Source organism: Heptranchias perlo, chromosome 2 (genome assembly GCF_035084215.1).
Source record: "Heptranchias perlo isolate sHepPer1 chromosome 2, sHepPer1.hap1, whole genome shotgun sequence".
NCBI classification, from domain to species: Eukaryota; Metazoa; Chordata; class Chondrichthyes; order Hexanchiformes; family Hexanchidae; genus Heptranchias; species Heptranchias perlo.
The window spans coordinates 104,601,913-104,613,182 of NC_090326.1; the positions used below are offsets into that span (position 1 = coordinate 104,601,913).

Sequence of the window (11,270 nt, forward strand, 5' to 3'; positions counted from 1 at the left end):
TCATCAGAATTGTTTCCAATAATTGCCCACCACATCGAGTTAAGGCTGATTGGCCTGTCTATCCTTTTCTCCCTTTTGAAACAACAGTACAACATTAGCAGTCCTCCAATCATCCAGCACCATGCCTGTAGCCAGTGAAGATTTGAAAATGATGGTCAGAGCCGCCGCTATTTCCTCCCTCGCTTCTCCTAACAGCCTGGAATATATTTCATCCAGGCCTGGCGATTTATCTACTTTCAAAGATGCTGATCCCCTTAATATTTCCTCCTTCACTATGTTTATCCCATCCAGTATTTCACACTCCTCCTCTTTAACTACAATCTTTGCATCTTCCCCCTCTTTTGTGAAGATAGATGCAAAGTATTCATTAAGAACCGTACCCACATCTTCCGCCTCCACACATAGAGCCCAAAAAGGTTACCCAATAGGTCCTACTCTTTCCTTAGTTATCCTCTTGCTCTTTATGTATTCATAAAACATCTTTGGGTTTTCCTTGATTTTACTTGTCAGTGCTTTTTCTTTCCCTCTCTTTGCTTTCCTAATCTTTTTAATTTCACTCCTGCACTTTCTGCAGTATTGAGCTCTTGCTGTCTGAAATAAGCTTCCCTTTTTTGCCTTATCTTACCCTGTATGCTGCTTGACATCCAGGGGCTCGAGATTTGGCATTCCCACCCTTTTTCTTTGTGGGAACATACTTGCTCTGAACCCTTTCTATCTCCCACTGTTCTGACACTGATTTACCTTCAAGCAGCTGTTTCCAGTCCACTTTTGCTAAATCACTTCGCAGCTTAGTAAAAATTGCCTTTCCCCAATTGAGAAATTTTATTCCTGTTCTTTTTTTGTCCTTTTCCATAACTGTGCTAAATCTAACTGAATTATGATCACAACCACCAAAATGCTCTCCACTGATAATCCCTCAGCCTGCCCAGCTTCATTGCCTCCTATCTTGTTGGGCTTGCCATGTATTGGCCAAAAAAGTTCTCCTGAATGCATTTGAAGAATTCTGCACCCTCTATACCTCTTACACTGATTTTATCCCAGTTTATATAAGGGTAGTTGAAATCCCCTACTATTACTGCCCTATTGTTTTTGCACTTCTCAGAAATTTGCCTACATATTTGGTCTTCGATCTCCCTCTGACTGCTTGGGAGTCTATTGTACACTCCCAGTAGTGTGATTGCCCCTTTTTTGTTTTTTAGCTCAATCCATATGGCCTCATTTGATGGTCCTTCTAACATATCATCCCACCTCACAGCTGTAATTGTTACCTTTACAGCTTCTCTTGTTGCTGTGTTGGTTCTGTGCTTGACCCTGTTCACTGGATAATGATCTGATATGGTTATAGAATCAGACAAAGGTTACAGCACGGACGGAGGACATTTGGCCCATCGGGTCCACGCTGGATCTATGCATGGGCAATCCTGCTAGTCCCACTCCCCGCCCTATTTCCGTAGCCCTGCTTATTCAGTTCCCTTTTGAAGGCCATGAATGAATATGCCTCCACCACCCCCTTGGGCAGTGCATTCCGGATCCGAACCACTCGCTGTGTAAAAAGTTTATCCTCATATCACCTTTGGTTCTTTTGCCAATCACCTTAAATCTATGTCCTCTGGCTCTTGACCCTTCCGCCAATGGGAACAGTTTCTCTTTATCTACACTGTGTAGACCCTTCATGATTTTGAATACCTCCTATCAAATCTCCTCGCAACCTTCTCTGTTCCAAGGAGAACCCCAGCTTCTCCAGTCTATCCACATAACTAAAAGTCCCTCATCCCTGAAATCATTCTCATAAATCATGTCTGCACCCTCTCCAAGGCCTTCACATCTTTCCTAAAGTGCGGTGCACAGAACTGGATACAATACTCCAGTTGTAGCCGAACCAGTGTTTTACAAAGGTTCATCATGACTTCCTTACTTTTGTACTCTATGCCTCTATTTATAAAGCCCAGGATCCCGTATGCATTTTTAATCGCTTTCTCAACCTGCCCTGCCGCCTTCAACAATTTGTGCACATATACCCCCAGATCTCTCTGTTCCTTTACCTTTTAGAATTGTGCCCTTTAGTTTATATTGCCTCTCCTTCGCATTTTTCTGCGTTAAATTTCATCTGCCACGTCAGCCCATGCCACCAGGCTATCTGTATCCTTTTGAAGTCTATCACGATCTTCCTCACTGTTCACTACACTTCCAAGTTTTGTGTCATCTGCAAATTTCGAAATTGTACCCCATAAGCCCAAGTCCAAGTCATTAATATATATCAAGAAAAGCAGTGGTCCGAGTACCGACCCCTGGGGAACACCACTGTACACCACCCTCCAGTCTGAAAAACAAGCGTTCACCACTACTTTCTGTTTCCTGAAACTTAGACAATTCTGTCTCCATGTTGCTACTGCCCACTTTATTCTATAGGCTGCAATCTTGATGACAAGCCGACCATGCGGCACTTTATCTTTTGAAAGTCCATATACACCACATCAGCTGCATTGCCCTGATCTACCCTCTCTGTTACCTCATCAGAAAGCTCTATAAAGTTAGTCAAACACGATTTGCCTTTAACAAATCTATCCTGGCTTTCCCTCATCAATCCACACTCATCCAAGTGACTGTTAATTCTGTCCCAGATTATCGTTTCTAAAAGTTTCCCCACCAACAAGGTTAAACTGACTGGCCTATAGTTGCTGGGTTTATCCTCACACCCTTTTTTGAACAAAGGTGCAACATTTGCAATTCTCCAGTCCCCTGGTACCACCCCCGTATCTGTGGATGTTTGGAAGATTATGGCCAGTATCTTCGCAATTTCCAACCTTACTTCTCTCAGCAACCTAGGATGCATTCCATCCGGACTGGGTGACTTATCTACTTTTAGTACAACTAGCCTTTATAATACCACTATCAATTTTTAGCCCATCCAGTATCTCAACTATATCTTCCTTTACTGAGACTCTGGCAGCATCTTCTTCCTTGGTAAAGACAGATGCAAAGTACTCATTTAGTACCTCGGCCATGCCCTCTGCCTCCATGAGTAGATCTCCTTTATGGTCCCTAATCGGCCCCACCACTCCTCTTACTATCCGTTTACATGCCTGTAGAAGACTTTTGGATTCCCTTTTATGTTTGCCACCAGTCGATTCTCATACTCTCTTATTTCCTTTTTCACTTCCTTCTGAACTTTCTATATTCTGCCTGGTTCTCACTTGTGTTATCAACCTGACATCTGTCATACTCCCCTTTTTTCCGCTTCATCTTACTCTCTATCTCTTTTGTCATCCAGGGAGCTCTGGCTTTAGGGGGTTGCCCTACCTTTCTGCCTCGTGGGAATGTACCTAGACTGTACCAGAACCATCTCCTCTTCAAAAGCCGCCCACTGTTCAGTTACAGTTTTGCCTGCCAATCTTTGATTCCAATTTACCTGGGCCAGTTCTGTTCTCATCCCATTGAAATTGGCCCTCCTCCAATTGAGTATTTTTAGTTTAGCCTGGTCAGAGTCCTTTTCCACAGCTATTCTAAACCTTATGATACTATAAGGTTTAGTATCATAAGTATCAACTACTCCCAAAATGCTCCCCCACTGACGCTAGCAATACCTCCTTCCTTGTTGGGCTGGAAACGTACTGCTCAAGAAAGTTACGCTGAACACATTTCAAAAATTCCTCCCCCTCTTTGTCCCTTATATTATTATTTTGGTGTTGTGTTGCCCCTGTCCCTGTCCCAGTTCTCAGTGTTGTGTTGGCCCCTTGCCTGCCACTGTCCTCGGTGCTGTGTTGGCCCCTTGCCTGCCCCATCCCGGTTCTTGGTCCTGTGTTAGCCCCTTGCCTGCCCTGTCCCGGTTCTCAGTGCTGTGTTGGCCCCTGCCCCTGCCCCTGTCCCGGTTCTCGGTGCTATGTTGGCCCCAGTCCCTGTCCTGGTGCTTGGTTTTTGGTGCTGTGTTGGCCCCTAGCCTGCCCCTGTCCCAGTTCTCGGTGCGGTGTTGGCCCCCTGCCTGCCCCGGTTTTGGTGCTCGGTGCTGTGTTGGTCCCCTGTCCCTGTCCCAGTTCGCGGTCCTGTGTTGGCCCCTTGCCTGTCCCGGTTCTCGGTGCGGTGTTGGCCCCCTGTCCCTGTCCCTTTTCTCGGTGCAGTGTTGGCCCCCTGTCCCTGTTCTCGGTGCGGTGTTGTACCCCTGTCCCTGTCCCTGTTCTCGGTGCAGTGTTGGCCCCCTGTCCCTGTCCCTGTTCTCGGTGCAGTGTTGGCCCCCTGTCCCTGTCCCTGTTCTCGGTGCAGTGTTGGCCCCCTGTCCCTGTTCTCGGTGCGGTGTTGGCCCCCTGTCCCTGTCCCAGTTCTCGGTGCAGTGTTGGCCCCTGTCCCTGTTCTCGGTGCAGTGTTGGCCCCCTGTCCCTGTTCTCGGTGCAGTGTTGGCCCCCTGTCCCTGTTCTTGGTGCAGTGTTGGCCCCCTGTCCCTGTTCTCGGTGCAGTGTTGGCCCCCTGTCCCTGTTCTCGGTGCAGTGTTGGCCCCCTGTCCCTGTTCTCGGTGCAGTGTTGGCCCCCTGTCCCTGTTCTCGGTGCAGTGTTGGCCCCCTGTCCCTGTTCTCGGTGCAGTGTTGGCCCCCTGTCCCTGTTCTCGGTGCGGTGTTGGCCCCCTGTCCCTGTCCCTGTTCTCGGTGCAGTGTTGGCCCCCTGTCCCTGTCCCTGTTCTCGGTGCAGTGTTGGCCCCCTGTCCCTGTTCTCGGTGCGGTGTTGGCCCCCTGTCCCTGCCCCCTGCCCCTGTTCTCGGTGCGGTGTTGGCCCCCTGTCCCTGTCCCTGTTCTCGGTGCGGTGTTGGCCCCCTGTCCCTGCCCCCTGCCCCTGTTCTCGGTGTGGTGTTGGCCCCCTGTCCCTGCCCCCTGCCCCTGTTCTCGGTGCGGTGTTGGCCCCCTGTCCCTGCCCCCTGCCCCTGTTCTCGGTGCAGTGTTGGCCCCCTGTCCCTGCCCCTGTTCTCGGTGCAGTGTTGGCCCCCTGTCCCTGCCCCTGTTCTCGGTGCGGTGTTGACCCCCTGTCCCTGCCCCCTGCCCCTGCTCTCGGTGCAGTGTTGGCCCCCTGTCCCTGCCCCTGTTCTCGGTGCAGTGTTGGCCCCCTGTCTCTGCCCCCTGCCCCTGTTCTCGGTGCGGTGTTGGCCCCCTGTCCCTGCCCCCTGCCCCTGTTCTCGGTGCGGTGTTGGCCCCCTGTCCCTGTCCCTGTTCTCGGTGCGGTGTTGGCCCCCTGTCCCTGTTCTCGGTGCGGTGTTGGCCCCCTGTCCCTGTCCCTGTTCTCGGTGCGGTGTTGGCCCCCTGTCCCTGTTCTCGGTGCGGTGTTGGCCCCCTGTCCCTGTCCCTGTTCTCGGTGCGGTGTTGGCCCCCTGTCCCTGCCCCTGTTCTCGGTGCAGTGTTGGCCCCCTGTCCCTGTCCCTGTTCTCAGTGCGGTGTTGGCCCCCTGTCCCTGCCCCTGTTCTCGGTGCAGTGTTGGCCCCCTGTCCCTGCCCCTGTTCTCGGTGCAGTGTTGGCCCCCTGTCCCTGCCCCTGTTCTCGGTGCGGTGTTGGCCCCCTGTCCCGGTCCCTGTTCTCGGTGCGGTGTTGGCCCCCTGTCCCTGTTCTCGGTGCGGTGTTGGCCCCCTGTCCCTGTCCCTGTTCTCGGTGCGGTGTTGGCCCCCTGTCCCTGTTCTCGGTGCGGTGTTGGCCCCCTGTCCCTGCCCCTGTTCTCGGTGCAGTGTTGGCCCCCTGTCCCTGCCCCTGTTCTCGGTGCAGTGTTGGCCCCCTGTCCCTGTCGCTGTTCTCGGTGCAGTGTTGGCCCCCTGTCCCTGCCCCTGTTCTCGGTGCGGTGTTGGCCCCCTGTCCCTGTTCTCGGTGCGGTGTTGGCCCCCTGTCCCTGCCCCTGTTCTCGGTGCAGTGTTGGCCCCCTGTCCCTGCCCCTGTTCTCGGTGCGGTGTTGGCCCCCTGTCCCTGTCCCTGTTCTCGGTGCAGTGTTGGCCCCCTGTCCATGCCCCTGTTCTCGGTGCGGTGTTGGCCCCCTGTCCCTGTTCTCGGTGCGGTGTTGGCCCCCTGTCCCTGTTCTCGGTGCGGTGTTGGCCCCCTGTCCCTGTTCTCGGTGCAGTGTTGGCCCCCTGTCCCTGTTCTCGGTGCAGTGTTGGCCCCCTGTCCCTGCCCCCTGTCCCTGTTCTCGGTGCAGTGTTGGCCCCCTGTCCCTGTTCTCGGTGCAGTGTTGGCCCCCTGTCCCTGTCCCTGTTCTCGGTGCAGTGTTGGCCCCCTGTCCCTGTTCTCGGTGCGGTGTTGGCCCCCTGTCCCTGTTCTCGGTGCAGTGTTGGCCCCCTGTCCCTGTTCTCGGTGCAGTGTTGGCCCCCTGTCCCTGTTCTCGGTGCAGTGTTGGCCCCCTGTCCCTGTCCCTGTTCTCGGTGCGGTGTTGGCCCCCTGTCCCTGTTCTCGGTGCGGTGTTGGCCCCCTGTCCCTGTTCTCGGTGCGGTGTTGGCCCCCTGTCCCTGTTCTCGGTGCGGTGTTGGCCCCCTGTCCCTGTTCTCGGTGCGGTGTTGGCCCCCTGTCCCTGTTCTCGGTGCGGTGTTGGCCCCCTGTCCCTGTTCTCGGTGCGGTGTTGGCCCCCTGTCCCTGTTCTCGGTGCGGTGTTGGCCCCCTGTCCCTGTTCTCGGTGCGGTGTTGGCCCCCTGTCCCTGTTCTCGGTGCGGTGTTGGCCCCCTGTCCCTGTTCTCGGTGCGGTGTTGGCCCCCTGTCCCTGTTCTCGGTGCGGTGTTGGCCCCCTGTCCCTGTTCTCGGTGCGGTGTTGGCCCCCTGTCCCTGTTCTCGGTGCGGTGTTGGCCCCCTGTCCCTGTTCTCGGTGCAGTGTTGGCCCCCTGTCCCTGTTCTCGGTGCAGTGTTGGCCCCCTGTCCCTGCCCCCTGCCCCTGCCCCTGTCCCTGTTCTCGGTGCAGTGTTGGCCCCCTGTCCCTGCCCCCTGTCCCTGCCCCCTGTCCCTGTCCCTGCCCCCTGTCCCTGCCCCTGTCCCTGCCCCTGTCCCTGTTCTCGGTGCGGTGTTGGCCCCCTGTCCCTGTTCTCGGTGCGGTGTTGGCCCCCTGTCCCTGTTCTCGGTGCAGTGTTGGCCCCCTGTCCCTGTTCTCGGTGCAGTGTTGGCCCCCTGTCCCTGCCCCCTGCCCCTGCCCCTGTCCCTGTTCTCGGTGCAGTGTTGGCCCCCTGTCCCTGCCCCCTGTCCCTGTCCCTGCCCCCTGTCCCTGCCCCCTGTCCCTGTCCCTGCCCCCTGTCCCTGCCCCCTGTCCCTGCCCCTGTCCCTGTTCTCGGTGCAGTGTTGGCCCCCTGTCCCTGCCCCCTGTCCCTGTCCCTGCCCCCTGTCCCTGCCCCCTGTCCCTGTCCCTGCCCCCTGTCCCTGCCCCCTGTCCCTGCCCCTGTCCCTGCCCCTGTCCCTGTTCTCGGTGCAGTGTTGGCCCCCTGTCCCTGTTCTCGGTGCAGTGTTGGCCCCCTGTCCCTGCCCCCTGCCCCTGCCCCTGTCCCTGTTCTCGGTGCAGTGTTGGCCCCCTGTCCCTGCCCCCTGCCCCTGCCCCTGTCCCTGTTCTCGGTGCAGTGTTGGCCCCCTGTCCCTGCCCCCTGTCCCTGCCCCTGTCCCTGCCCCTGTCCCTGTTCTCGGTGCAGTGTTGGCCCCCTGTCCCTGCCCCCTGTCCCTGCCCCCTGTCCCTGTCCCTGCCCCCTGCCCCTGCCCCTGTCCCTGTTCTCGGTGCAGTGTTGGCCCCCTGTCCCTGCCCCCTGTCCCTGTCCCTGCCCCCTGTCCCTGCCCCCTGTCCCTGTCCCTGCCCCTGTCCCTGTCCCTGTCCCTGTTCTCGGTGCAGTGTTGGCCCCCTGTCCCTGCCCCATGTCCCTGTCCCTGTCCCGGTGCTGCTGGACCCGTCACCCTGGTAACGAACCGGCGTCCCGACCGAAGCGGAAGTGACGCTCCCCGCGCTGCCCCGGAAGGGTTTCCCTGTGAGGGTCGGCGTCTCCCTGCTCCGTGCGGCGATGAAGTTCCGAGCGAAGATGGTGGATGTTGGTTGTTTGAATCATTTCACCCGTAAGTGATGATCGGGGAGGCCTGAGTGGAATGGGGCAGGTCAACCACGGCTGCCGGTAACCGGGGTCCCGCGGGCCGAGGGTCGGTGGGATCCAGCCTGACCCGCCCGCCGCCCGCCGCCCGCCGCCACCACCTCCCCGCGGGCGGAGCCACCATTCCCTGTCATTGAACATCAGGAAAACCGATGCCATCGTTTTCAGTCTCTTGCCCATTGACTCCATTCTCTTGCCCGGCTCAATCTCGGTGCAGAGTTTCAAACCCGATCCACGATCCAGACAATGTCCACCTCCACCGCACTGTTGACCTCTGCCCCACCGGGACCGCCTCTGCTGCTGAAGCCCTCATCCACACTTCACATCTCGACTCGATTTCCCCAACACCCATCCTCACAGTCTCCATGAGCACTGAATCATCCAAAACCCATCCCCTGCATCCTGCCCCTCACCAAGCCCTGATCACCCGTCACCCCAACCTTTCTCACCAGCACCGGCTTCCCATTCACAAGTGGATCAAGTTAAAAATCCTTGTTCTTGTTTGCAAATCCTTCCATGACCTTATCCCCAACATTTCAAACTTTTCCAGCCTCGTACGCTTTCCTGCCTCCAATACACCCCTTTCCTTTAAGTCACCCCATCCGGATGGGATGCTTCCTCAGTTGCTGAGGGGAGTACGGGTGGAAATTGCGAAGGCTCTGGCCGAAATCTTCCAATCCTCCTTAGCGACAGGGGTGGTGCTGGAGGACTGGAGAATTGCAAATGTTACACCCTTGTTCAAAAAAGGGTGAAGAATAAACCCGGCAACGACAAGTCAGTCAGTTTAACTTCAGTGATGGGGAAACTTTTCGAAACAATAATCCAGGACAGAATTAACAGTCACCCGGACGAGTGTGGATTAATAAGGGAAAGCCAGCACGGATTTATAAAAGGCAAATTGTGCGTACCTAACCTGATAGAGTTTTTTTGATGAGGCAACGTAGAGGGTAGATGAGGGCAATGCGGTTGATGTGTTGTATATGGTCTTTCAAAAGGCATTTGATAAAGTATTGCATAATAAGCTTGTCATCAAGATTGAAACCCATGGAATAAAGGGGTGGGTAGCAGCATGGATACCAAATTGGCTAAGTAACAAGACCAGGTTATAGTGCAACAGTTTTATTTGAAAATCACAAGCTTTCGGAGCTTACCTCCTTCACTCACCTGACGAAGGAGGTAAGCTCCGAAAGCTTGTGATTTTCAAATAAAACTGTTGGACTGTAACCTGGTGTTGTAAGATTCCTTACATTTGTCCACCCCAGTCCATCACCGGCATCTCCACAGCATAAGTAACTAGAAGCAGAGAGTAGTGGTTGTTTTCGGACTGGAGGGAGGTGTGCAGCGGTGTTCCCCAGGGGTCAGTACTCGGACCACTGCTTTTCTTGATATATATTAATGACTTGGACTTGGGTGTACAGGGCACAATTTCAAAATTTGCAGATGACACAAAACTTGGAAGTGCAGTGAACAGTGAGGAGGATAGTGATAGACTTCAAGAGGATATAGACAGGCTGGTGGAATGGGCAGACATGGGGCAGATGAAATTTAATGCAGAAAAATGCGAAGTAATCCATTTTAGTCAAAAGAACGAGGAGAGGCAATATAAACTGGAGGGCACAATTCAAAAAGGGGCAAAGGAACAGAGATCTGGGGGTACATGTGCACAAATCGTTGAAGGTGGCAGGGCAGGTTGAGAAAGCGGTTAAAAAAGCATATGGAATCCTGGGCTTTATAAATAGATGCATAGAGTACAAAAGCAAGGAAGTCATGATGAACCTTTATAAAACACTGGTTGGACCACAACTGGAGTATTGTGTCCAGTTCTGGGCACCGCACTTTAGGAAAAATGTGAAGGCCGTAGAGAGGTTGCAGAAGAGATTTACTGGAATGATTCCAGGGATGAAGGACTTCAGTAACATAGATAGACTGGAGAAGCTGCAGTTGTTCTCCTTGGAACAGAGAAGATTGAGAGGAGATTTGATAGAGGTATTTAAAATCATGAAGAGTCCAGACAGAATAGATCGTGAGATACTGTTCCCATTGGCGGAAGGGTCAAGAACCAGAGGACACAGATTTAAGGTGATTGGCAAAAGAACCAAAGGTGACATGACGAAAAAATTTTTTGCACAGTGAGAGGTTAGGATCTGGAATGCACTGCCAGGGTGGGTGGTGGAGGCAGATTCAATCATGGCTTTCGAAAGGGAACTGGATAAGTGCTTGAAAGGAAAAAATTTGCAGGGCGGGGGAGTGGGACCAGTTGGATTGCTCTTGCACAGAGCCGGCACGGACTCGATGGGCCGAATGGCCTCCTTCCGTGCTGCAACCTTTCTATGATTCTATGACCATATCCGATCATTATCCAGTTATCTATCTTGAATAGTGTGCACATGTGGACACAGATGAGGCCAGACTCAGGCCTGTGCAGCCTATTCCTCTTACTTCAAAGTTTGAATCATTGAAATTATCTGATGATTCAAATTTTTGGAGCAACAAATTCCGACATTCTTGGAAAAATTTGTATTTCTCAGTGTGAAAATTGACTTTGAATTATCATGAGTAGACTATAGTGGATGTGTGTTTGTAATCATTGAACTGATTTACATTTTCAGGTATAGTGAACACTATCTCCAAGCTGACAAAGTCATGTATTCTAAGACTTACCACTGACAAGCTCTACTTTATCCTTTCTGACAAAGTGGCCAGTGGAGGTGTTGCAATGTGGTGTCAGCTATTTCAGGTAAACTACAGTTTAGCATAAATGGTTGTGCATTATGGTTAAAGGTATGGTCCCAGCTTGTGTGTCACATGTGAGATACAATATTTTAATGTATTTATATACACACATACGTATCTATCGAGAATATAACTCTCTGACCTGACTGCTGTCTTTGTGTTACTGTTTATCTTTTTGCTTCTCTGTTGTCTTCTGCATTTCTCTCTGTCTTTATTCTTCTTTCCTTTCAGGGGGATGTGGTGGGCTCAGGAACCATCAATGGCTGCAGGCTGTATTTGGGTAAGGGTTGCAGGGAAAATGTGGCCCTCGGCAGCTCCTTTCGTATCCATTTGCGCAAACATTTGAATTAACCCCCATGGTCTCATTACCTTCTTTACCTTTTCACCTTCCGACGACCTATTTCCCTTTCTACCCACCGCCCTCACTCCTGTTAGGACCCCAACCTCTCCTTTGAGCTACCCCCTTGGTCACTGTCAA

At 53.4% G+C, this 11,270-nt stretch overlaps 1 protein-coding gene across 3 annotated transcripts in view; it reads left to right on the top strand.

Annotated features, from left to right (window-relative positions):
• The first annotated feature begins 7,931 nt into the window (after positions 1-7,931).
• The window catches only part of hus1 (HUS1 checkpoint clamp component), a 31,216-nt gene continuing 27,877 nt past the window's right edge, over positions 7,932-11,270 (top strand). For 2 of the 3 annotated variants that reach the window (XM_068005432.1, XM_068005439.1), the window contains exons 1-2: positions 7,932-8,027; positions 10,669-10,796. In XM_068005432.1, the coding sequence (XP_067861533.1) occupies positions 7,976-8,027; positions 10,669-10,796 (180 nt within the window). In that variant the 5' untranslated portion in view covers positions 7,932-7,975. Of the gene's footprint in view, positions 8,028-8,456; positions 8,960-10,668; positions 10,797-11,270 lie in introns of those variants that run through there. The other variant, XM_068005447.1, reaches the window with a different exon arrangement.